Source organism: Lathamus discolor, chromosome Z, assembly GCF_037157495.1.
Source record: "Lathamus discolor isolate bLatDis1 chromosome Z, bLatDis1.hap1, whole genome shotgun sequence".
Classification (NCBI taxonomy): Eukaryota; Metazoa; Chordata; class Aves; order Psittaciformes; family Psittacidae; genus Lathamus; species Lathamus discolor.
The window spans coordinates 73,782,008-73,806,861 of NC_088909.1; the positions used below are offsets into that span (position 1 = coordinate 73,782,008).

The 24,854-nt window shown below is 38.8% G+C and overlaps 1 protein-coding gene across 1 annotated transcript in view; it reads left to right on the forward strand.

Annotated features, from left to right (window-relative positions):
- The window catches only part of RORB (RAR related orphan receptor B), a 33,980-nt gene that overhangs the window by 3,513 nt on the left and 5,613 nt on the right, over window positions 1-24,854 (forward strand). Inside the window, exons 2-5 of the mRNA XM_065661923.1 lie at window positions 970-1,111; window positions 4,179-4,583; window positions 21,621-21,742; window positions 22,999-23,131. Of these exons, the coding sequence (XP_065517995.1) occupies window positions 970-1,111; window positions 4,179-4,583; window positions 21,621-21,742; window positions 22,999-23,131 (802 nt within the window). The remainder of the gene's footprint in view (window positions 1-969; window positions 1,112-4,178; window positions 4,584-21,620; window positions 21,743-22,998; window positions 23,132-24,854) is intronic.

The window sequence follows — 24,854 nt, forward strand, 5'->3', positions numbered from 1 at the left end:
TGTTTCTCTCTCTGTACTCTCTGTTCCTCCTGTCCTTTATTTTACAGGAAATAAAAGAATATTTTAAAATGTCTTCTGCCCCTTGCTTTTTCTCTTAAATCTTCACCTCTTGGTTTCATTTCCTTTGACACATCCGCTGTTTCATGTCACTGCTACCAAAATGGTACCTCCTGGTGTAATTCAAAGCACCTGGGAGCTCATAAGGCCTTAAGTATGGGTTAATACTCCTCCTAGCCATCTGATCTTTAGCCTAATAGCCCAAAACTGGTCAGAAAAACCTTCTAGGAGATAGAATAACTACCATTTTTTTCCCAGATAAAATGGTTAATGTTATATTCCATTCAAATGGAAAATGTCATTACTTTCTCATGGTAGTGACTAAAGATGTTACTTTCTCCTTTGTGTGTTGGTTTTACTTGATACAGTCATTAAATCCTAGTGCTTTTGTGATGCTTGAATTTCAATTACTTTTCACTCCTGAAGTGTATGGTCACTCCAGATCAGATTTACATTTGCCAGGTTAAATTGAACAGTAGACTTCAGCTTCTAATGCTGTGCATTTAGAAGATGGTTATTACCAGTCTCTCATTAAAAGAAGAAAATAGTCAGAACTAGTACTTTAAAGTCATCTGTTTACAAATGCTCGCAAGTTTTTCCTCTACTAGGAGCAAACCTTAGATGACGTATGGTCATTATTGCACAATAAGAATACATTCTTTAACTGTAATTATTATTTGCATTTTAACGAAGTAGAATTACATTCTTTGCAGAATAAAGCACAATTCTCCTTATTATATGTTCTTTATTTTCGCTATACAAGGCAAATAGATCTGCAAAGCCATAGTATAAGTAGCATTGCACTAAATAAGAGTTTATTTTACTAATTTGCGTGGTTCTCTGTTTATGTGTGTGTGCGTGTACATATGTGCACATTGTAATACTCTGTCTTTTTTGCTCTCTTGTCCCTAGGGATTCTTTCGGAGGAGTCAGCAGAATAATGCCTCTTACTCCTGCCCAAGGCAGAGAAACTGTTTAATTGACAGAACCAACAGAAATCGTTGCCAACACTGCCGACTGCAGAAATGTCTTGCCCTGGGAATGTCTCGAGATGGTAAGGAGTCAGTTTCCTGCTTCACGCCTAAACCCTTTGAAATTCTTCTTCACTGCTGACTTACTTAAACTCCCTGTAGATTTCTGGAAAAAAAAGAAAGAAGAGAAGCTCCTTGCTTTGTAATGCACACACTGTGAGACACATATCTTTGCTATTCAGTTAACAAAGGATGCTATTTTCATGGGGAGGGTGGGGAAATCACAAAATGGAGAGCAGTCAGAAGTGCAAAGTGTTGTTCTGATCAAAAGCACCAAAAAGTCACCTCTGGAGAGGTAGGTTTATATTCCAGTTTATATAATCTCTTATATTAAACATTAACATTTAACTTAATGTTAAATATTAACGTGTGAAAGTGTCCCTTTCCTTGAGATCTCTAAAGCTCTGTCACAGTAAATAGGCAGGTAAGAAGAAATTTGTACCTTGATAGCATTAAGGGGTTCTGTTTATTTTATTCAGAGCACTTGACCAAGTAATTTGAATTACTAAAAAAGCATTTATTTTACCCTTACATTGCTCCCTGTCCCAGTCTGGACAAAACAAGCATTTTACAGTCTGTAAAAGAAGCATTTCATAGTTTAACACTGAATTGGACACTACACCAGAAAAAAAACTCCACCATGCATCCAACAGCAGTATCCTTTGGTCCTTGAGGAGCTCTGGTCTACCTTCCAAGTTGTGGTGTGACAACGCATGATCAGCAGAGTGAGAACACGCACTAGAGGCTGCGGTCAATGGGAGGCTTGGGCAAGGTTGTTGGCAGCTGATCTGCCCCAGCCACCACTGCTAGTGCAGGGCGGTTTCAGCTCACAGGACGCATCTTTTTTTAAATGGTCGGGAAGTATGAGAAGAAAATGTTCCTTAATTGAAGGTGGGTTATGTTAATTTCAATTCCCTAACAGCAGTTTTCTGTCTTGGAAACTTTACACAAAATGTGTCATTTGAAATTAACAGTCATTGGTGGAGAAGTTACTCAAAGTGCAATTCCTTTCCACAGATTGTAAAATTGTTTTAAATTTGGACTGTAGTAGGTCTTTCCTACTTCAGTGTGCTTTATGTCTAACTGAAACGACTCTGGGAGGATTCTCACGGTCTAGCCTTTAATCTGTGAGGCATTTTTGGTCCTAGTGTGCACCTTACTTGAAGCCTTAGTTCCCAGTTCTTCCCAGAGGACACTGAAGTAGTAACATTTCAGTAATTTAACAGCACACGCCTTTCTTCTAAAAGTAGTACCTTCCAATGATTTGAGGTATCACAGGAGCATTTTAATTTGACTGACAACACTGTCTTCCCAACCTATAATTCAGGGACCACTGCGTACAAAGGGAGTGATTCTTCTGACAACGTCACTTTCTTATCTCATTGCTTATGCAAGGGTGTTTATACTTAACAATTTTAAGAGCTCTTGCAAGTTTAAAATAGGTTGTATGGATTTTCTTTAACAGAGAAATTGAATGTGATTTTTACCTCTCAGCCATGTAACATTCAGTTTTATCATGCAGAGACAGGATGCTAATTGACAGCAGCTGGAGAATCCAATTAATGAATATATAATGAGAATAAACAGTGGGTGTTTGTTTTTATTACTGAGGACCTAAATTTGGAGAAAATACACTGTTGCGTTTTTCAGAATACAGTCACTGTGTATTGTCAGTAAGAGTATGCAGTGCACTGTGGACTGATTCTACAGGGAGGTTGTATTCATGTGAGCTAGCCTGCAGCCTGTGTGAAGGGCTGCAAGTAAGTTGAGGTTGGCAACAAGAAATTAACCTCTTAGTGTAAAAAATTGCAAATAAATTGAAGAGGCTGCTATCTCCCTGTGTTCTGGTACTGCCTTTTCATATTAGGCTCTTTCTTTTCTGTTCTTTTTCCTGACTGAAGATTTTTCACATTCATCCACATGCATAGGCTCAGACTTTTCCCAAGGGCTATAGCTGAACTGTGGGGTAGCAAAAATGAGAGCAAAGCCCATCCTGTGCTAAGAAATTTTATGATTCTGAATTCATTCCAATTATAGATGGACTGGAAATACTCAATGTTGGAAAATTCACCTCATAAAACATAGAAATTAGTATTTCCAAAGCAGTGTCCTCTTATCTGTGCTCTGAAAAATTCTGCTGAATTATTTGGTTTAGAGTACAATTTTAGAGCCCTCATTTGCTGAAGAGCGCAATTAACAACGCGCTCTGCTCTGAGATTCCAAGATCTAGCCCAGTACAAAGTCAGCATTAAGAGGGAGATGTAGAGGGGGATAATCAGCTATGTCCCACTGTATATGCAGGCTGTGGATTTACTCCTCCTAGTTCCACAGCAGTCAGCCTGTAATTTTTGTAAATTTCAATCTCAGTATAATGAATACTGTTCCTGGGAAGAGTAGTGTGCACTCTGATGTTTTCCTCCCTTTCTCATCAGAAGAAATGCATGGATTCGTGCATGGAGATTATGTAAATTGATTGTGTAAATCCCTGAGACTCTCCTCTGTGGAAAAGATTACATTCATTTGCGCCGTTTACCTTCAAATCTGTTATTTTCCTCTAGGTTCTAACTCTAACCTGTAAGATTTTGGTGGTTTTGTTGGGATTTTTTTAAGTGTGAAGATAGCACCCCATTGACAGGATGCGATAATAAGTAAGTCTTTAGGGCTTGTTTTCATCCAGAGTACTAATCCTGTTAGAGCACTGTTTAAAGGTTTGTGGAAAGTTGGTAAATCACATGGGATATAAATCTAGACTGTACATTTCATACAGCTCTGGGTTGTTGCTCAGTGAACACAGAGATGTAAAATGATACATGGTCTTTTTAATATTCAGAGTAAGGAGTTGCTTGACTGAGGTCCTACTGTCAAATAGGAATCATTGCCATCACCTTGTAAATCCAAGCATACGTTACTTTTTCCTTTGTGAGATGCATATGGTTCAAACTTTTGCATCCTCTCTCATTTCCACAGAAAAAAGACAGTTTTCACAGCAAAAGTAATGGCTGCAAGTAAATATCTAAAGAATGGTGGGATTGAGGGGAATCAAGAAAAAATGAAAGATGACAGTGGTTTGCATTGTGCTTTGCTTTTCAGCTGTGAAGTTTGGGAGAATGTCCAAAAAGCAGAGGGATAGTTTGTATGCTGAAGTGCAGAAGCACCAGCAGCGACTGCAGGAACAACGGCAGCAGCAGAGCGGTGAGGCAGAAGCCCTCGCCAGGGTTTACAGCAACAGCATCAGCAATGGCTTGAGCAACCTGAATAATGAAACTGGCAGCACTTACTCAAATGGACACGTCATCGACCTGCCAAAATCCGAGGGTTATTATAACGTGGATTCTACCCAGCCTTCCCCAGACCAGTCTGGGTTAGACATGACTGGAATCAAACAGATCAAACAGGAACCTATCTATGACCTCACATCTGTACCAAACTTGTTTACCTATAGCTCTTTCAACAATGGGCAATTAGCATCCATGGGGATATCCATGAGTGAAATAGGTAAGGAAAATTCTCATTCCTCTAGTATAATGTATATATACTAAAATTACATTGCAATGCTGTCTTTATTAAAATATTATATAGGCATTCCATACACAGGTACACAATAATTACTTGTTCACACATGTCTGTATGTGCACACACATATAGGGAGTAATGGAAAGAAAATCAGTCTTACAGTAATTGACACAGTATCAAGGCAGTTCTGGTTTTACCAAAATCTTCAAATTATGCAGTTTCTTAAACTCAGCAGTTCATGTTCTGTTTATGAAATAGGAGCATCAAAGCAGGTGATGAATCAATCAGAACCAAGTGATAGTTAGTAATGGGAAGCTTGTTTCAAATGAGCTCATTACTAGCAGGGTTAAATGACCTCTTCAGCCATCCATCCATCCATATGCTTGTCAACTCCCAGAATCCCTATGGAAGCTAATTCTAGTGTATTTATTGTCAAAAAGCACCAGCTTGCTACTTCTGGTGTATGGATATACATGCAGAGCAAGATCACTGAATTCATGAGATGCACAAGCTCTGAATTCAGTTGCATGGATAACGTTGTTCCTATGCTTGAATGCCTTTGAGAACCTGTTCCTTGATTTCTTGTTAAAAAGTAGCAAAGAAACCTGTCTGAAACAAGAGTTTGAAAGGCAGTACCTCTTCAATGCAACTGGAAGTACTACTTCTATAATAAAGACATAACATGAAAGAAGATTGTCATCCTAATTAGGTATTTCCGACCTCAACAAGTGAGGTGTGCTGAGTCAGTTGTGGTTGAGAACATAATCAAACACTTCATTAATGAAATTTAATAAAAAAGAAAGAAGGAGAAAAAAAAACCAACAAGGTGATAATTCAAGAGTACCCATAACAAATGAATTAATGTCACATCATAAAAACCAGGTACAATTCTGGCCTGCTTGGCCTTGCTGCCTCATGGAGGTATACTGTGATGTCTAAATTTATATGTGTACTCAGACCCACTGAGGGCCCTGGAGATGTGGCATGCACTCAATATATATTGCAGAAAGGGTGTATGAAGTAGTTACTGTTGGATTAAAAAAAATCAAGGCGTGGCTAGAATCTGTAGCATATTTTCTACCCATGGCTGCTCGTGTACAGGAAGCTGTGTAACAAATGGTGTACTTTAATTGCAAACTTGCTTTGGAGAAAGTTATGCTTTTCTGCCCCTCTGCTTAGTGGGACATGTTTTGTTACCTTGTTTGGCCTAGGCTGCTGTCCAGTAAAGTCCTACACCCCCAGCTTAGTAGTACAGAGGATTAGTAAGCTTCCCTCGCAGCTGTTGTGGTCATGTGCATATTACTCACATGTGGTTTGTGCAAACCTCAGTTCTTAGTAGTGGTTCACAGTACCCCAGCTATGAGAGAGATAATTTTAAGTCATAAGAGCTGTTTCCCTGGATCACCCTGTACCAAAGAGAGATGTTCCCAGAGAGATTCAGAGCATGTACCAGAAATAGGACAATTCTGATAGTCCATGAATGAGGGTTTGTGCATAGTTGCAGAAGAGAGCCCAAAGAGAGAATATAGCCACAGGACTATATCCTTAGTTGCTAAAGGATCCCACTGAAGTCAGTGTGATCTTTTGATTCACAGAGCTTTAGAGAATCACTGAACTTTTATCTCTTGCAGGATCACTTAGAAATAATGCGTCCTTAAATAGTCACCTTTTTTTTCTTCTCCAAGTCCTAAACCAGCCAGCCCTAAACACACCCCACATTTCCTGGTCTTTCATCCTCTTGTGTCATGTGGCCAGTGTTCCCATTCTGGGAAACACAAAGCAGCAAAAAGCACAGAGCACAGGGAGCAGGACATAGCAAAAGGCCTGTCTCTGAGCTGACAGCAAAATTCAGGTGTTGGGAGTTACCTCTCTTCCTTTTGAAATTGGAACAGGGGCTCCTAAATTGCTAGGATTTTACACAAATACTACTGTGTGTCATTTGTGGCACCCACAGAAAGAGGTAAGGGTGTTAGTGAGAGGTAATGTAGTATAACATATCAGCTGACACAACTGAAAAAAATGGAAGAAATGTACCATAAAATATTTGGATTAATGCACAGATAAATTACATTTTCAGTGTTTAAAAGCAACCAGAAAATGCCTCTTAATACCACAGTGGATTGTTGGACCATCTATAATGCTGCCGTCTTTCAGTCAAAGCAAGAAAACTCTAAGCACTGGGATGCATTGATTTCATATTACGGTGTTCTTAAATTTCACCACAGCATTTTATCTTACTCCAGTGAGATTTACGAATAAGCTCAACTCCTATTATATAGAAGGTACTGCCTTAACTGAGATGAAATCATAGAGAATATATAAGAGATGGATCAGTGCAGGATAGCATTGATCCTCATGCCTAATAGAAATTTCTTTATACTATCTTGTCTAGTGGTATATTGAATCATCGCCTAAAGTATCCCAATCATGTTAGTTCTTTTCCTCACTGAAGACTTCCTACCAAATCAAAATTTCCTGGTTTACTTTTCTTCTCATCTTTATATTCTTCATATACATCTGAATACACATCTGAAACCCATATACATAGGGTTTTTTTAAGCACAGCATCTCTTGCCACTTGCCTGGTCTTGAGTGCAACCTCTAAATTTCTTCCTCATAAATAAATGCATAAGACTCCTTCCATCCTTAAGCTCCTAAAAGTTCTTTAAGCTATCCAAGGGACAGACTTCTTCATGGAGAGACCAGAATCAAAGCAGTCTTTGCAGCTTCTATATCAAATGCCGACTAATACCCAGCTCGCTTACTCCTTCAGTGTTATTACTTTGCTTGTTTCCCACTCACTTCTCTCCTGTATAGGGCAGTTTTTATTAAGATAGCTCTGACAGAACATTTGCAAGTTTAAATCTTTTAAATTTTCTTATTTTTCTAACAAACATTTACAGTCCTGTTACATTATGTCTCAGTCCTCACTTGTGCTTTGTGACTTCTTTCAATTTATATTTACCTCTTCATTTAGTTAGCATGCTGTGAACCCACTTTTTCAGATTATTAATGAAAATGTTAAATGCCTGTAAAACAAGTTCTAACAATGGTCCCTGCTGCACCTGACTAAACAACTTAATACAATTGCATGAATTACTTCAGTGTTTACTTTTTGCTTGATATGCAACAGTAAGGTTGTCTGAAAAATCCAAATAACAAGTCTTCATTTGCCTGTCAGTTAGATTCAGTTATAAAAGTAATATTTTCTAAGATAATTTATGACATAATTTACACATCATTTACATTCTTTTAATCACGTTAATTTTCTTATTCACCAAAAAGGGATCTAAATGGTCAGGCCTATTTTGATCTTTAACAGTTCTGTGCTTCAATGTGAATGTGAAAGTACTGTTTTCCTGAACATATCTTCATCTATAGTAGACTTTGTAGTGGAAATGGAAATTGTTCAACTTAACAGTCTTGAAATTTTACACAGCAAATGTTTCAACACATAGGATTAGAACGGCACAGCAAGTAAAACATACCTTATCCTGTATTGCATGCTTACTAGTATTTGTAAATCCTGTACCAGGAAATAGGTGTAAGAGAAAGAGGTGCTGACAAATTAAAGTTCTGTAGAGCTCCTTCACACATATTTAGTACTAATATTCCTCCAAATGAGCTGAATAGTCCAGGGCACAACTGCACAATATCTGATCACTACAGGATAGGTAATGTCTCCTATGGAGGAGAGGACTAAATATAAACAAAGAGCAGTTTCATATACATATACAAATTTCTCATGTAACTTCCAGGGCTTACGATGGATGAAAGTTGAATAAAATCAGGTGGTTCCCCATTAGGCAGAACTGTGCCATAGGCTCAGCCCACATTACTACTCTATTTTCTGTAATAAAAAAAAATTCAAATCATAAAGAAATCCATCCAAAGTTTGTAAATAAGTATACAGAAGCAAAGCCTTAGCTTGGCATCATCTGCATTTCCGGGCCATCTCTTTTTTCTAGGACAGGTATTTTTGTCCTTAACTCAAGGCATCTTACAAACACTTGATCTGGGCTGATAGCAGGGTAGGCAGAGAACAAAATAGGTCAGATGCTGCAATCAGATGAGTTGGGCAGGCTCTTTCTCTACCTGTCCTGCTGTCCACTGGTGGCATGACCAAGCTGTGTCCCACCAGCCAACAATACTTCCAGCACAGGAGACACCCATGGCCTGAGGGTGCATGCTGCAAGGACCCTGTGGCACAGTCCTGCTTCTGATCACTGTGCCATGTGCACATCTGGGAAGGCAGAAATTCCGTCCAACTGCAGGCTGAAATCCACTTGTCATGTCAAAAGCAAGGATTTGGTAATTTGCAGAACAGCTTTTTCCTCACGGGGAGATTCACAGAGGTCAGATGGTGTGTGGGAAATCCTAAAGGGAGGAGGGAGCTCCATTTCCTGACCTGGTAGCCCCACAGAAAAATGACAATGCTTGCTCCCAAGTGCGATTTTAAATTAGCAGGTATTAAAGGCTTACTTTTAGACTTGGTCAAATTAAAGACCATCTTGTTTAAATATATGTGCATAATATTATCTGTCACTGAGCTGAGCATTGCACAAAACACATGGCTCAGATCTTGGACTGTGAAAGTTAGTGGAAAGATTTCCCTGCCTTGAATGCAGTTGAGATTACCAGCCTATGATTTCCTAAAGATGGGAAGAAATAATTAGCAAACACTGTTGTGAAGAAAATGGGTTGATTAAAGATTCACTCAGGGTCACATTGTAGACCTATAGTTGTGTGTATTTAGATAGTGAATAAGGCACTACTAGAGCATACAGGAGGTTACATATGCCAGCCTCTGTAGTAACAGGAAGTGTTATTTATGCATACTTACATGGCTTTTCTTCAGCATCAGTGCTTGAAAAGATGCTTACATTTCTACCAAAATTAAAGTGAAGTACTAAGAAGGTTGGTAAGCTTCGGCTCAGTCTTCCCTTTCCTAAATGCCTCTGACCCTGCTCTGTAGTGTGTATCTTAAGGTGAGCAGTAGCTCACAAGGGCAGCCGCATGGTGAGAATTGAAGGAGGTACCACCTTCGTTGCTCACCAAATCCACCGTAAAGCACAGCTGTTTTAACCCTGACACATTGACAGGAAAATTACACTAAAGCTAAACCTTCAAAATGTTTTAAATACTGGCTCAGGATGGGCATGTAAAAGTAAAGCTGTCTTGGTAACTTAAAATGACACCCTGTGCATATCTAAACCTTAGTTTAGCTGAGTTCATACATTTATCTCACAACCCACAGCAAGCAACTTTATACACTGTAAAGTTATTAAATTTCCATTGCTGCAATACCATACAAGCAGGATCTTAATGATAGTTCTCTCATTATCCCATCCTAAGTGGAGATCTTCACCTGGAAACATTCTTATGTCCTTTCAAATACACTTGAAAGTCAGTTCCACACCTTCCTTCTTTCAGTAGAAATCTTTCCATTAACTTCAGAAAAGTGTAATTTAATCCTCCATGTCTATTCTGTTCATGGATGCCCACAGGTCTGCATGCTGCATATGCAGTACATAAACCAGCATCAGCCTGATGTCTTTAAAAGTATGTTCTGCCTTCTTGTTGAAAGTTCCAAAAGCACTTCTCCGGTGTAGTAAGCAATTTTTATTATTATTATTTTTAAATCCTTTCTCCAGGATTTATTCCCAGTGCAAAATCAGCATCAACAGACAGTTTACTGAACATATATTGGTCAGTTAGATGTGGCCTGGGAGAGACCAAGGGACCCTGTAGGCATTGTCACATTCAAAATGCAATTAACTCCCTAAAACCCATGTGTATGGTGAGATTAACGTTTATGTTGACATTCCGTTTACAAGGCCACTGCTCACCATACGGTGAAGCAGAAATGATAGGTTCGTGGCTGTAGTACTGCATAATGTTTCTTCACCCCTTTTCTAAGCCATAGTTTAATAGCCCTCCTACCAAGGCGATAGTCCACGTTTCCAGGGCAGGCGCCTGCAGCCTACAGCTTTACTTCAGCAGGACAATGTTGCCATCTAGCGAACAATTACAAATGTGCAGCATGTGCGTATCGCTCAGATACCCTTAGGGCACTATATCTTACCGTCATTACCTATTTAAAGGTGACAATCAGAATGAATTAATATTTCGTTTCTGTACTCATTTCAGTTCATGTGACAAAACTTAGAACTTCTGCTACTTTTTCCCCCTTATCGTACACTCAAGAAGACAGCGAATGGCAAGATTTAAAACTAATTTGACAGCACTCCTCACTTAGGAAACACTTCAATTTCATAAAAAACGGACAGAAAAGTGGCAAAATAAATTAGAGCATTTTGATGCTGAAACATTCTGGCTGAACTGATGTTGGAGGGAAGGGTGTTTTTTTATAACTGTAAGTTCTGATTTCATGAAGCTTATATTTAGAAATTAATTTAACCAAAAAAAACAAATAATAAAACATTAGCAGAAATGTTGAGTAAAATGTAATATTTTTGAAAGTTTTTGAAATTTACTACTTTTGTCTTTTCCCACCTCCAAATTAGTAATCTCTCTTTATTTTTTAATTTAGACAAAGCCCAGACTAATCATAGATATACATAAAGGTTTTAATGACTTTATGATGCCCAACCCAGTAGTTTAAATATCAAAATATTCATAAATAACTGATTATGTTATATTTTACTAACTGCATATTTTAGCACTTACTGATTTAAGGCGGCTTAGGGAGGGCACAGTTTGTGTTATAACTCTTGATACAGATTTAGAAAACACAGTTTTCTAGAAGGTACTGTATTTAGGCACTATATTATTTCCACCCTGTGGTTTTCAAGTCACTGGGCATCCTCACAGTAACTGCAGTGGACTTTGGATTAGTCACATGTTCGTACTGGCAGTCCTTAACACACACTGTAGCAGCTTAATAAGCGTGATGCAGTGTGCTTTTTTGACTCTAATTCAAATTTATACAGTAAAGTAATTACTTAAAACTATCTGAAAATTAAGTAGGTAGCCTAAAAAATATACCCAAGACTGGATTTGCCTGAAAATTATAAAGCTTTTTGGCTATTTCTGAAAACAGTTTGACTTTTCATGCATCTAAGTCTCTCCGTATGTCAAATGCAGGCCAACTACTTATGTCACAATGATTTTATGAATTATCACCATTGGCAGTATTCCTAGCTGGGGTTTCGTCACAGTACAGGCCATGTGCTACACATGCTGCAGAAAAAGCCATTTTAAATATTGTCTTTTATGTTTATTGTTGCGGATAAGTGTTGAAAGTGGGAATGCAATCAAGAACTCTGTTCACAGAGAGGTATAGTGTAATAACTTCAGACATATGATGCATGTTTTCAAGAAAATAATATTTTCTACTGACCATGTTGTTCTGCAGGACCCAAGACACTGGGATCTCAGCTTAACTGCGCTCATGATTATTTGAACAATATAAGTAGCTGGATTAAGCAGTGAAATTAATAAAATCAGTCATATCTTTTAACTGAGATTGAGGATGGGGAACATTTTGTGATATTTTATTCTGTCTGACTTGGTTTTCAGATTGCTTTACAAATTAATTTAAGAGATGCATTCAAACATTCTATAGCTTACATTTCTAAAGCATGATAGTATAGTTCTTTAAAGTCATTACATTTCTAATCCATTAAAGCAAGTATATAAAATTCCTCCTTTCTTAAAATATATGAATTTTTTCTTGCATAACTAACCTTGACAAAATATGTTCATTCTACTGAGAATCCAAAAAGGAGTTAGAAAGCAACCATTTGTAGCAGTCAAAATATGTAAAATACTATATCATACATCCCATATATTACCATATATCAATCATGACAATCTTCTCAGGAATGACACTGTGCTGTGAATATTGTCAGATTAGAAATCACACAAAAAGATCTATGTAAAGCTAACGGTATAATGAGTACTGAGGCGTGCTGCTGCCGCCAGCTGTAGGAATAGCCATTTGGTTGATTTCCTGTTGTAAGCTTCACAGCGGCAGTGTCAATATCAGAAACCCTCAAAAAGAGAAGACCGGAGCAGTTGCCGGGGTATGGAGGGCCTGGGACGTGTGGAGGATGCTGTCTTGCAGGGTTGTGTCTCACACGCAACCCGCAAGGAGGCAAGAATAACACTGCAGATGATAATGAAGAGGGCAAGGCAGTAATGATTTAGAAATCGCTGTAGTATTTGGAAGTGGCATACTATCTGCAAAAATTGTTGTGAATTAGTAGTGATACATTGCTTACTTCCTTATCTGAGTAATCCCTTTATCTCAGTGTCAGTGCTCCCTGTCCTTAATGTTTGTGTATGTTGCTTCTGGGCAGTCAGCGCTGACAATATGCATAGTTACCTTGTGCTTAATCTGGAGTCCATACTGTATTTCTTTGTCATCCTAGACATCATTCGACTGTTCTTTAATCTGCAAGCACATGGAAGCCAACAGAAATTTGTTTTTTCTTTCCCTGTACTCATGCAATATCCTAAGTTTGACTTCCCGAGGGCATAGTTCACTTTTTTTTTATACTGTACGCTTTCTGTCTGTAAGATTTCATCACTTATTGCATACTTTTCACTATTTTACACCTTATTCTTGAGAATAATGTAATTCTGCTTGTTACAGTTTGCAGTGCTGTTTCCAGCTCTATAGGTAACAATATCTTTATTCAGTCCATTCAGTTTTGATATTCTTTTTCATAAAACAGCAACAATTCTTTTATGCAAGAGGGAAAAGATGTGAGAAAAACTTGCAGGAGAGGCACATGGATGTGCTTAGTGGAAAAATACAATGCAACAGGACATAGGCCTCTGACAAATTCTGAAACTGATTATCAGAACACAGTTTTTATAGTGCAGTAGTCTTGCAGGGATGGAAGTCACACATAAACTGCAACAGTTAAAGCAAGATATTAAGGCATGGAGTGCTGTCTTGTGTTCTTTTATGACTGCATGGATATTTTTTTCTCGTGATTAGTGAAATCTCTGTTATTGCTTATGATGACCAAATTGTTTCACTTTCTGACAATATACACTAACAGCACTTTCATCCACCTCAGATGCCCCACTACAGGAAAATAGAACCATCATAGAATGTTTTGTCATTACTTTGTAAAGCATTTCTATACCTGGATTGCTTAAAATCTTTATAAAAATCTAAATGTAAGCCTGTGAGAGTGAAAGTGCTAAGATGTATGTCTAAGATGTATGTCCCAGCCTTTTGCAGACTCTGACAGGGCAAACCCTTCCAACCCTAGTTTAAAACTCATAATATTCCAATTGCTCTGTGCATACCTATAGGTTTTGTAGCAAGCAATGTCCACTCCAGCAATGTTTTCTTAATTGTAGTAAATGAAACCTCATTCTTGCTTCGGAGAAATCTAGGTTTAAATATAAAGATCACTTTGTGTAAGTTGTCCTGGAAGAAGTTAGGAAAGAGCTCATCTCAATAAATTTGTGATAATTGTATGGTGCCTGTAGAGTCCATGTCCTGTAAGCTCTAGTGATTGCCATGGTTAGTGCTTTTGCTGCCAGCTAAATGATTTCTAATTAGTTCAAAATACACGTTTTACTAAATTGGCTGAGACCCAGCAAAAGTATTATTAAGTGGAGACCTTTAAAGCTTTTGTAAAGATCCTCTAGGATTTAACAGAATACTAGGTCCATCCTCTAGGTTCCTTCGGATTAGGACTTCATTCAATTGTATTGTCATTTGTTGAAATTTATTCACATTTTTTTGAAAGCAGATGAAACTGATGTATTTCAAAAGGAGAGGAAATACAGAATTCACACACATAACATTGACTCAGTGTGCAATCTGTTCCTGACAGTAAGCATTCAATAACTTGAACACAAGGGAGGGTTATTCCTGAACTAAATTCAAGCACTTCTAGTCTGATATGAGTGTTTTAAAGTTTCATATCGTCTTCCTAGGCTGCATATTGTGTAGTGTTACAAATTTATTAAACAAATGGGGGTTATGAAACTTGTCAGTCTATCTATAACAGTTTTTGAAAGGGACCTCTTTTGTGCATTATGGTATTGCAAATGCCAGGGACAGATGAAAAATTGGATGAGGTTTTTGCAACCACTTTTAGGAAAAAGTGATCCCACTTTTCTGCAAAAAAAGTTCGTATTTTTCGGCCAGTTCATTTAAAAGAACTGGGACCTATTATTCGTGTTTGGCAGCAACCACAAGACATAGTTTTGCTTTGTTACCTGCACCAGTGCCTCTACTACTAGAAATTTATTGAGCTAATTGGTATAATGAAACTTTTCATTTTGCAGTCATATTACCCTTGAATTAGAATACAGAAGAGTGTTGATCTGATACTAGCTTGGCATTATTTTGGATCCTATAACAAAGATTTTATTTAGAATGTTTAGCTGGAGTTTTCAAAGTTGTATGAACTGATACCCAAGCTTACAGCAGCCAGCCAAAGCTGTGGTATTATTGCTGCATTAATTCAAAGGGCATCCCTGTGAGAGCTCAACTTAGGATATAAGCTGAGATGAGCTCTTAGCTACTCAACTGGATCCTAAGGGTAAGTGGCAAATTAAAAATTCATTATTCATTTTAATTGAGGATGATTATCAGTGTTTTAGGAGGCACACTTCAAAGTTCTTCAGTTCCCAGTGCAAAAGAAGGGAATGCTGAGAAAAACTGAGAGTCTCTCCTGAGAAAAGAGAGACAAATGAAAGAACTAAAGAGCCTGTAGGAAACAGACACTGCCGAATAGTCTGGATAATTTCCACTTAGCAGGCCAAATTCACAGCTGGTGAATGCTCTGTGCAGTCCATGGAGTTATTACACCTATCCCCACCAGCATTTTACTTGACCCCAAGTTGAGAGTTTTTTCCTCAGTATTGTAGTTTGAGATCTCTGAATGTTACAAGGAGCTGGTGAAAATGGCAGGACTGACTCATCAGCTGATGATAGACCCCTGCAGGTCTGTGCTATGCTGATTTATGCTATATAGGTTGCAATGTTCAGTTCTCTGTATGTATTCAGGATTTTAGCAGCTCCTAACCCACTGGTGCAATGCATGTTTGAGTTATCATAACCTTTGGAGCGTGCTTTTTGTGAGGTGTCAACTGAAATCTAAAAAAAAGAAATTACAGTAGGGGGAAAAAAGATAGGGGGAACAAAAAAAAAGGGGCCCAGCAGAGTAGCCAAAACTGCAAACAGAAAAGGTCATGCTGTTCTGGAAGTTGTTGGGAGCTCTATTCCCAAGTTTATGTGAGAGGTATATAGCTTGTGCACTGTTGCTCTTCCCTAGCAACTTATGCTTTTGGCTTTGCTGATGGAATAGGTCTTTTGTGGGCTTGCTGTCTGCCCAGTCTTTCTGTCAGGACCATACAACACTTAGAATCATAGAATCATAGTATAGTTAGGGTTGGAAATGACCTTAAGATCATCTAGTTCCAACCCCCCTGCCATGGGCAGGGACACTTATTTTCCTACTGTCCAGCTCAAGTGAAGGGAAGCAGAATCTCAGCTGCTTGAGCTTCAACAGGCTTTACAAAAGGGGCTACCCTGCAGGTGATGGAGAAAGACAACATTAAAGAAAAGCAGAAGCTATGACCCAAGCCCATGTTCACCCCAAAAAATGGTGGTTGCTAGCGAGTCAGCCTGAGCAGGCCAGCCCATAGTACATGTTCATGGCACCCTTAACCCAGCCAAGCACAGGGGACAGGAGGTCAGAGACAGAATGGCAAGTGATATTTGACACATCTATAGGAAACTCTGGTGCACTTGTTGCACTAATTGTAGTACAGCTTACTTCACTCTTCACTGGGCCATCCTCAAATCTTTCTGTTCTCCCTGTAGATCCAGGTAGGCCAGGCTAAATTTAAAGCCATTTTGTCTCCTAAAACAGCGTGAATCTCTTGTGTCCCTCTTCATCCCTATCTTGTCTATGTTTTATATTCCACATCTGACTCTCCAGATGCTGCATTTCCCTAAGAGCTTCATCTAATTCTGTTAGCACCAGTGAGATCCCTAGTTATGCGTCAGGACAGTTCCCATCAATATTTGCATGTGGCCACTTTCAGATATTGGCCTCAAAAACCTTGTTTGTAACCACTGAGTGACGAGCCCAGGGGGACATGTCATAGATCTTTTATTTATCCTGTTACCGTGGTCCCTTTCACGTTGTACAGCTTTTATTTCACCCACTGTATGTCTTACTCTTTTTTTTTTTTTTTTGCTACGTCTAGTTATAGGTATTAAAGCAGTCTTGTCTGACAAGCTGCATGTCACAGACCACAAAATTACATACAGCACACAGTATTTCTTTCAAGCAATCCACAATTTTTTCTCTCAATGGGAAAAACCTGTTTGACAGATAATCCTTCAGGTTCCTAATATATAATTTTCAACTGGTTCTGGACATCCCCTTCATGCATTTGATTTGGTTTTTTTTTTTCACACTGCTGAATTGCAATATCCCAACTAATTTATCTCCCCATCTAGCCGGACATCTTTTGGAGCCCCACCAGCAGTACCTGAGCTGCTGTAAGAGGAAGGGCAGTGTTGCCATGAGCTGCAGGGTATGTTGGCCAGCCCAGCCTCTCAGCTTTCTGCTCTACAGCCATGCCAATCAACAATATCTAGGTTTCCTTGTCACCCCTAAGAATGGAAAGGACTTTACAGCTAGAATACTGACCCATTAGAGAAAACCAGTCAGATATATGCAGGACAGAAATGAAATATAAGTGGTCATTCCAGGGTATGCCTTATTTGAGTATTTCTGATTTTTTAAGACTTCATATTACTTATAACTTTTGACTGTTTTCTTGAGTGTGTTGTTTCTGGTTTACCTCTTTGGAAGCAAATAGGTTTTTATAGAAACATGCTTTTCTAATGAAACATAGTATTTGTACCAAAAGTGTCTACTTTTCTGGGAAAATTTTCAATACCAATACTAAGAAATCTTCAAACTTAGAAGCAAGCTATCTCATGCAAATGTTTCCATGTCACAGTGCATGCTGGATGGAGTTCAGACAATAGGAACATGTTATTGTCTGTGGACCATGTTTCCCAGGAAGACTCAGTTTTCCAGGCTATGCTGTGGCTATCAGGTTCTGCATGGTATCATGTAGTATAAAAGGATCATGATGCATGTGTAGGAGATACTGCCCTAATATAATAAACCCAGCATGTAGACAGGAGGAGTGAAACACCTAGGCCTACCTTTGCATTTACATACTACAGCAGATAAGCTTTACAAATCCTCCAGTTTACATCTGTAATTATAATGCTGTGGTGTACTATCATGCAGGCTCAGTAATTCTTTTGGTTGGAATCCTTAATTTGCACTCAGCAGCTGCAGCAGTTGATGCTTGTAAAAAAGAAAGTGTTGCAGACTTTGATTCTCACACCTGAGTGGCCAGCATAATCTCTTTTGTTTTCCTTTTCGTAATGCAAGTCTTGCAAACCTTGTAAATTACACAAATGGAAACTGACAACATTTCAAGCAGAAATGAAGTTCACATTGAGGTCACAAAAATGGAGTTGTCTTTTATAGTCCTCACAACACATCCAAACAGGATTCCTAGTTGTATCTCTGCAGCTTCTAGTGTAAGGGGATCCTTGAAATCTCTGGCCCAAGATTTTTGAAAACAAAACAAACAACAGCCAAGATTTGGTGCTTTGACTCACTTTGCTGGACTCTTCTAGCATGGAGAACAGGAGGGACATTGCTGTTGAGCATCGCCCCAGCAGAGTACCTCCATAGGATTAAGGCCATAGCCCCTGTAGCAACGCAATAGCTCTACATCTTGCTCTAAGAAGCTGTTTGCTTTTTTTCCTCATTGGCATTTTTTTCCTAGTTCTACTAAAAGAATTAATCTGTTGAACTCAGTTGCCAGCAGAGCTTCAGAGCTGCCAGGTCTCATGGAGATGAATCATGTTTTTGCCCAGCACATTACTTGTGCCATGTGACGGGACAGTTTACATTAGATGTCAGTACATTCTTCACAGTGATTTAGGAACCTCTTTGTGCATGGGATTTCTGAGATCTGCGCTGATTCTGACTTTATTAGTGAAAAGATGGAAAAGTGAAAAAAAAAATGAAAATGGCAGAAAAAAAGGCTATGGTCTTTGAAACCTTATGAGAGTGATGTTCTTTGCTCTGCCTGCATTGGTTCATCTGCTGAAGGACCATCTGAGAAGACAAGACAGGTTTATACTTATTTAATTTTTGCATCATGTCAGGTCTGCATACTCAGTGTATGCTACATTTGCATGAAACTTCTTCCAGTGACTCCACTGTTGAGTATAAGTGAGCAGCCTTCTCTGCTGCTTGTGCTGAATGAAGCAGTCTGCTACTCCCCTGAGACCCAGTGTACCCTTTCCATCACACACTCAGCCTTGCCTAGCCTGCGGCACAAGAGTTTCAAGTCTGTCTTGCGCCTGATTCCTCTTTGGATGTCAGCATTCAGAGCTGCTGCTTGCTGTGATTGCCCTAAGCCTTCACACATCTAAATGGGTTTTAATGTCAGCTCAACATAAGCACAAGTACACAAGGAAAAGATGTATAGGGGTAAAACACAGGATGCCATCCCTACAAAACCCTGAAGAGTTTGTCAGTTCTTCGGTCCTAAGGAAACTACATAAATGGTAGGAAAAGGAGTGGAGCTGAGAATCTTTGCAGTAATGTAGAACAGCTAATCAAGTATATTTTGAGGTCAGTGAACTGGTTTTATTTCCAGATTGTTAGCATCAGGTCACCTTATCTGATTCAAAATCTGCCTATGCAGTAATATTAGAGTATTTGGGGTATTTCTTAATGTCAAGATTTTGAATAGTTCCAGCTTTGGTAACAAATGGTATAGCTAGAAGACCTGGGCTGAGAAGCACTAGAGAGAAAAAGACCATCCAGTGGGTGCAGAGAAGAAAATCCTTCTCCATTCAGGCTGCAGAATTGTAATACAGATTGAACTCGTACTTCTTTCACTGGTATTTTAGATACAAGGCTTAAATGTTCCTATACCCATACCTTAGTTCTGTCTGGTTAAAACCTTCCAGGAACATAACTGACAAAACCTATCACTTAACTTGTGCAGTCAGGTTTACTGTGGCTAAGGGTGTTTCCAGGAAGATAATATTGTTAAAACTGTACTTTAAATAGAACAGTGTGGGACTTAACATCTGAAATTTGATCTTCCTAAAAAAGATGGGTGCTATTTGCTTGTCTTAGTTAAAGAAATTAAAATAAATCTTTGCCAATCTTTTAAAAAAGTATCTGTTTGGATACATCATCCACTTATTCCAGCATGCTCATTTATATGGTTTTACTGTAAAACTCAACAGCTTACCATCATGGATTAAGACTTGCATCCAACATTCCATAAAAGACCAATGGATAGATCCTTGTACTTATGAGTATATGCTTTCACTTATTTTATGCTTGAGTCAATTTTCTCATCAGAAAACCTAAAGATAGTGCTGACCTCTAAGGGGGTACCTGTAAAGATTAAATTGAAGAGGTTTTATTGTTCCTACAAAAACCTGGAATTCTTTTGTGTTTTCTTCGGCACCTTTCCATTGAGTCTCAGCTTATTAGCTGTGACAGTAATGCAGACATCTCTCCCTTAAATAACATTCCTATAGCAGTGACTGCAGGGAGTATATACATGTTTACATTCATTTTTCAGCTTTCCTTCTTGCTAGTGTTTTAAAATTCAGTCAACATTTGGCCAAAGAAACAGGTATTTTGGGACTCCAAGCACCAGATCTACCTACTATAAATCTTGAGGATGTGAATGAGTAAATGATGAGGTTCTTAGTTCTTTCTACTTCCCGTGCTCAGATTTGGCTCATGCATTGTCAATGTGCCTTCCTTTTTTGACAAACACATTTTCTGTAAAATGCCACTTCTGCCACAAGGGCTTCAGTTCAGTTCTGTGGCTTCTACTTTGTTCTGTTTTTTAAGAGAGATTCAGCTTAAGCAATGTCTTCAGGCTGAAGCACTGAGCTTCATTAGACATATAGGCCTCAAAGCTGTAAAATACGAAATCATCACATTTCTAAAGCATGTTTTATCAAGACGTTTCAACTTCCAATGCTAACGAATTCATCCTGGAATTTTTTGTGATTTTTTTTTAATCCAGTCAGTTGGCTTAAAGGGCAAAGATCTACTTTCAAACGCTTCCTTGAGAGGTTTACTTTACATTTCAGTGGGTCTTAGGCCAGCACTGAATGTTTCCCTTCCCCTTTGCATCCTGCATTCCATGTTAGGCAGTAGTTTCTCAGGCTGCAATTTCAGAATAATTTTAATAATAACTTAATCCTGTATGTGAGATCTATTCCCACCTTTTCTCCTTCAGGGCTAGCTTGGATGGGGCTTTGAGCAACCTGATCTACTGGAAGGGATCCCTGCCCCCGGTGGTGGGGGTGGAACTAGACAATCTTTAAGATCCCTTCCAAATGAAACCATTCCATGTTTCTGTGAAGACCCAGGACAGTAATTTTACCCCTTGCTAGCACCAGTCTCCATGTTCATGTTCAGACTAAATCAGAAATTGATCCAGCTGGAAACTAATCTGAGAAAACAGAGGAGATGTGTTTTCTGTTTCTCTGATACGAGTCACCCCAAGGTAATGAGCATGCCCATGCAAGGATTGAGCTGCCAGAGCTGGACACCTGCACAGGCTTGGGGCAGACAGAAGTGATGAAGCAATCAGGATGTCCAAATAAAAAATTATTTAAACGCAGAAAAAAAAAATCACTTCCAGAATGAAAGATTCTGAGTAGTTTTATAAGATTCATTGTTATTTGCATTTGCATATGCACTATTTATCAAGCATTATTTGCCTTTTGCTTAAATACTGAAATATTTTGCAAAAGTCATCTTCAGAAAATGAAATCTTAAAAAAAATAAAAAAGGTAGCATTGCAAAAAAAGTGTTGTTTTTTTTTTTATCTGCATTTTCCAGCAACTTTAATGTTTCCAGCATTTTGCTATTGCAAATCACTGTTTGCTGTTTCATGCAAGCTATTTTTTCATTTGCCTCTTCACAGATCGAATTGCACAGAATATCATCAAATCTCATTTGGAGACATGTCAATATACAATGGAGGAACTGCACCAGCTAGCCTGGCAGACCCACACATACGAAGAAATAAAGGTTTACCAGAGCAAGGTATAATCCTTTTTCTGCATCTTATGGTTTGAAATTGTTAACATGTAATAATGTATTCAGCAAGGATATACTGATGAGTTTCATAGAGATCAAAACAGACTTTTAAATATCTTTGAGGAATGGTTACAGAGAGCAAAGGAGTGACACTTCATGAAAAGCAGCAGCTTTCCAGCATGTTGGGGTGTTTGTAAATGTCAGAGGTTAGGCATGGTTATGGAATTCAGCTTTCCATGTTTTGCTTCTTATCACAGGTCTAAACTTCATGCAGAAAATCAGTGACTTTAATGTGATCAGGATTGGATCCCCTGTTGTAAGGATATTAAGACAAAAGTCAACCTAACTTTGTTTCTTTATGAATTTAAAAACGCATTTCCTTTTTAGGTGAATAACAAGTACCTGTCATTTACAGACAACAGAAAATGACAAAGTGAAACTCCTGAAATTGAAGTTATTTAAAACTGGGTGGAGAAATTATCTCATTACGCTACATTTTTGTTGTACCTCTGCAATTCCCAGGTCAAGTTGAGACTATTTCCCATTGGCACCTTTTCAGGTGTAGTCCAGTTAACAGAAATCTTTGTGCCCCTTGCACCAGCATTGCTAGGAATGATTCTTCAGGCAGATTTCAGTTCACACATTAGCCGATCATGCAAGAGAAAGAAGAGACTCCAGCTTGACATTTGAAAGCTGAGGGGCTATGCATACTATGTATCGAGCATACTAAAGACACATCACAGCTTGCAGAAACTAAGAGCATCAATCTACATTTGTGCACTTGTGTGTGCAAGAAAAATTATTATCAAGGAAAATAATTTTTGACGCAGTCAGTGTTCAAATTGCAATGATACTTTAATTTTATGTTAAGTTTCAAACTAGCAAAAATTCTTTGTTGGATAGTTTAGTAGCACTGTGCCACTTCTTCCCTAAGAGTACTCTGGGATGTTTGCATTCTTTGTGCTACTGTTTGTCTATCTTGCACAAAAGCCAACGTTAAAATCACATTTTAACTTTGGACAATGCATTCTTCCCCTTTGAAGAGGCAGTGCCAGAGTTCAGATCAATGGGGCAATCAGCTTAAGAAAACAGCCTTCTAGTGAAAAGTGCTTCAAAGAGAAGCAGAGATGCTGCTAGCTCTGCTTGGGGTTGGGGTCAGAGTCTGAGGTCTGTGCCTTTCTGCAAGGCCACCTGAAGAACTCAATGTGCTGATGAACCTGCTTGCTCACTGTTCTGCTTTTCTGTACATGTTTTCCTGGAAGACCAGAGAAGCTCTGTGGCAGCAGTGTGCCATTCAGATCACTCATGCTATCCAGTACGTGGTGGAGTTTGCAAAGCGCATAACAGGCTTCATGGAGCTATGCCAGAATGACCAAATTCTTCTCCTTAAATCAGGTGGGTAAAGACGAGAGGCTTGAGACTGCTTTAGCATGCAGCATGTTACAAATGTGCTCTTCTTACTTGTTCTGTAAATCATTTTTATTTTGAATGAGCCCTAATTTCAGTCTGTCTAATTAGCTACATTAACTGTTCTGTATTTTTTCCATATTAGTCATGTTACTGCCTTCCTTTACAGTAGGTCTGATTATTAAGTATGCATACACAATCATTGCAGAAACTGCAGTCTCAAACCTGACATGTTGTGGAGGAGCCCTGCAAATTGAGCTGGTCAAATCAGTCATCTGCCACCCTGTAAAATCCCTACTTGTCATTAGTGAAATGAACGCAGGCTCACCGGGGCCTGCCTCTGTGGTCATCTCTAATCTTTTTAATGAGACTACAGAAATACCCTCCAGCCACTGCGCAGGAGGGAAAATCCCTGCTGGTGCCAGTTGGTTTCAGAATAAATGAGGGCAGATTACGGCACTGTGCTCCGGCTGTGCTCTCTGTGCATGCCTGGGTGTGCCTGTGCATGCATAAGGGCAAGGGGGAAAAGGATTTCCTTCCCTGTCATGGGACTTGGATTCTGTCCTCCAGAAGAGTCATGATAAGATTTATTGTGACTATGTAGTAACACTGCCAAACTCAAGAGGACAAAATGGTATGACCAAGCAAACTGCAACTGGTAATTAACTGCATTTACCCTGTCATATCAGTTTCTTGCACCCTCCATGTGTAAAAGCCAGGATGCTGTTTGAGGCAGCTTGTTAAAGTGTAGGAAGTGCTTTCTATTTGAAAACAGCTCTTCATTAAGGCTGAAAGCCTGTGCGATTCAGTGCTCCATACACAGAGGACTGTGACAGTGTGGGTCTGGAGTTAGGCAGCAAGCACAGGTGCAAAAGGAGAGGATACAAAGACCCTGGGAACACACAGGCAATATTCTGGAAAAACAGAATTGTGGCATGAGAACTATTTTTTTTAAAGCTCCTTATGCTTCTGCAGATGCCAGTGGTGCCCAGTTTACTTCCTTCGTTTGGCTGGTGAAGCTAACAACACAACTGCACCTTCAGTGAAACATTTAGTTATATTTGACTGTACCATCAGACAACCCTGTTGAGCTTCAACACGTGTAAATATGTCAGGTTTTATTTTCTGGTTTGCTATTAATGCTAAGCAGGAATTAGAAAATCAGGACCTGGTACTCAAAAGCATATCTGCAAAAGAATCCTCAGATACAGAGTTTCTCTTACAGGAGATTTGGATTTAGTTAAGGGATTTTTGAATTTTTTCCCTTCATTTTCCCAAACTGTATATTTTTGCAGTTAGGAAATAATATAGAAAGATAAGGAGGGGCGTGGGGGGATCTTTTGGTTATTCCCCAACCTTAAAGCAAAAAAAAAAGAAACAGAAAAGTAAACCCCAATTTAGGGGTGTTCTTCACATTACTTTAACTTCTGTTTTCCCTCTAAAAACACTTTGTGATATTCTTCCCCTCCAGCCAAATGAAGCTGGGATTTATATATACATCGAATGAACCTGCTTTTTTGTATGCATTAAAAAGCCTAAAAATAACTCATATTTCTTTAAAAGAGTCTCAATAAATGCCTGATTTTCAGCATATTTCAAATCGAAAATATTTGCCCAGGCCTAAATTCAGGTTAAGCTTAGGCTGCCAACTTGCTGCAATGGGGAGGAAAAAATCAATCTAAAGAAAAGGTGGTTAAGCTGGACCAGAAAT